Raw genomic sequence first — 1,750 nt, 5'->3', positions numbered from 1 at the left:
AAAACACCCAAAAAACCCTAAAAAAACCCTGAAAACACCAAAAAACCACCCTGAAAACCCCAAAACACCCCAAAAACCCCCAAAAAACACCCTGAAAACCCCAAAACACCCCAAAAACCCTAAAAAACACCCTGAAAACCCCAAACAACCACCCTCAAAACCCCAAAACACCCCAAAACCCTAAAAAACACCCAAAACCCCCCTAAAAAACTCCCTGAAAACACAAAAAAACCACCCTGAGAACCCCAAAACAACCCAAAAACCCTAAAAACACCCAAAAACCCCCCAAAAAAACTCCATCAAAACCCTAAAAACCACCCTGGAAACCCCAAAAAAACACCCCCAAAACCCCAAAAATATCCACAAAACCCCCCAGGAACCCCACAGAGATCACAAAACCTAAAAAAACCACCCTGAAAATCCCCCCAAAACCCCCCAACCCCAAAATCCTTCAATTTCACCCCAAAACTTCCAAAAAACAACCCCAAAATCCCTCCCCAAAAACACCGAAATCCCTCAATTCTGACCCCAAATTTCTCTCCCTCCAGAGAAAATCCAAAATTTCGGCGTCTCGCAAGCTCCAGCTGAAGGTGAGGGGGGGTCCCCAAAATTTGGGGTGCTCGGGGTGGGGTCCCCAAATTTGGGGGGTCCCCAAAATGTCCCCCACTCAAAGAACCCCCAAATTTAAATTTCCCAGCTAAATTTGAGAGATTTATCCCCAAATTTTGGGGTTTACCCCTGATTTTGGGGATGCCCATGAGGGTCCTGATGATGTCCCCAAATTTCGGGGGTGTTCCCAAATTTTTGCGTGGGTCCCCTCACAAAAAAAACCCTAAAATTTCAATGTCCCAGCTAAATTTGAGGAGTTTGTCCCCAAATTTGGTAGCTTACCCCTGATATTGGGGGTGCTCATGAAGGTCCTGGGGTGTCCCCAAATTTCGGGGGTGTCCCCACATTTCGGGGGGTATCCCCAGATTTCGGGGGTGTCCCCAAATTTCGAGGGTGTCCCCAAATTTCGGGGGGTGTCCCCACATTTCGGGGGGTGTCCCCACATTTCGGGGGTGTCCCCACATTTCGGGGGGTGTCCCCACATTTCGGGGGTGTCCCCACATTTCGGGGGGTGTCCCCACATTTCGGGGGTGTCCCCAAATGTCCCCCCCAGACGCTGCTGCTGCAGAGGGCGAAGCGGGAGCTGGAGAAGGAGGAGCAGGAGAGGGCGGCCGAGAAAATTCGGGTGCTGGGGGAGCTGTGCCCACCCCTGGCCATGGAGGGCATGGCGGTGCCGGAGCTGCAGGTGAGGGGACACCGAGGGGACATTGGGGGGGGAAGGTGAGGGGAAATGGGCAAAGGTGAGGGGGAAACGGTGGGAAATGTGAGGGGAAAATGGAGGGAAAGGTGAGGAGAAAATGGAGGAAAAATGTGAGGGGAAAATGGAGGAAAAATGTGAGGAGAAAATGGAGGGAAATGTGAGGGGAAAATGGCGGCGAATGTGAGGGGAAAATGGAGGGAAATGTGAGGGGGAAATGGGGGGAAATGTGAGGGGAAAATGGGCAATGGTGAGGGGAAAATGGCGAGAAATGTGAGGGGAAAGTGGAGGGAAATGTGAGGGGAAAATGGAGGGAAAGGTGAGGAGAGAAAAGGGCGGCGAATGTGAGGGGAAAATGGCGGCGAATGTGAGGGGAAAATGGAGGAAAAATGTGAGGGGGAAATGGAGGGAAATGTGAGGGGAAAGTGGAGGGAAATGTGAGGG

At 51.5% G+C, this 1,750-nt stretch overlaps 1 protein-coding gene across 1 annotated transcript in view; it reads left to right on the top strand.

Annotated features, from left to right (window-relative positions):
• Positions 1-548: 548 nt before the first annotated feature.
• Positions 549-1,750, top strand: part of LOC121348345 (troponin I, cardiac muscle-like) — a gene marked incomplete at both ends in the record, with an annotated part of 2,833 nt that continues 1,631 nt past the window's right edge. The window contains 2 exon segments of the mRNA XM_041427747.1: positions 549-590; positions 1,163-1,372. Coding sequence (XP_041283681.1) covers positions 549-590; positions 1,163-1,372 — 252 coding nt within the window.

Source organism: Onychostruthus taczanowskii, unplaced genomic scaffold (assembly GCF_017590055.1).
Source record: "Onychostruthus taczanowskii isolate IOZ18803 unplaced genomic scaffold, ASM1759005v1 scaffold1180, whole genome shotgun sequence".
NCBI lineage: Eukaryota > Metazoa > Chordata > Aves > Passeriformes > Passeridae > Onychostruthus > Onychostruthus taczanowskii.
Note: the sequence above shows the minus strand (reverse complement) of the source record. Positions and strands in the feature narration are given on the sequence as shown.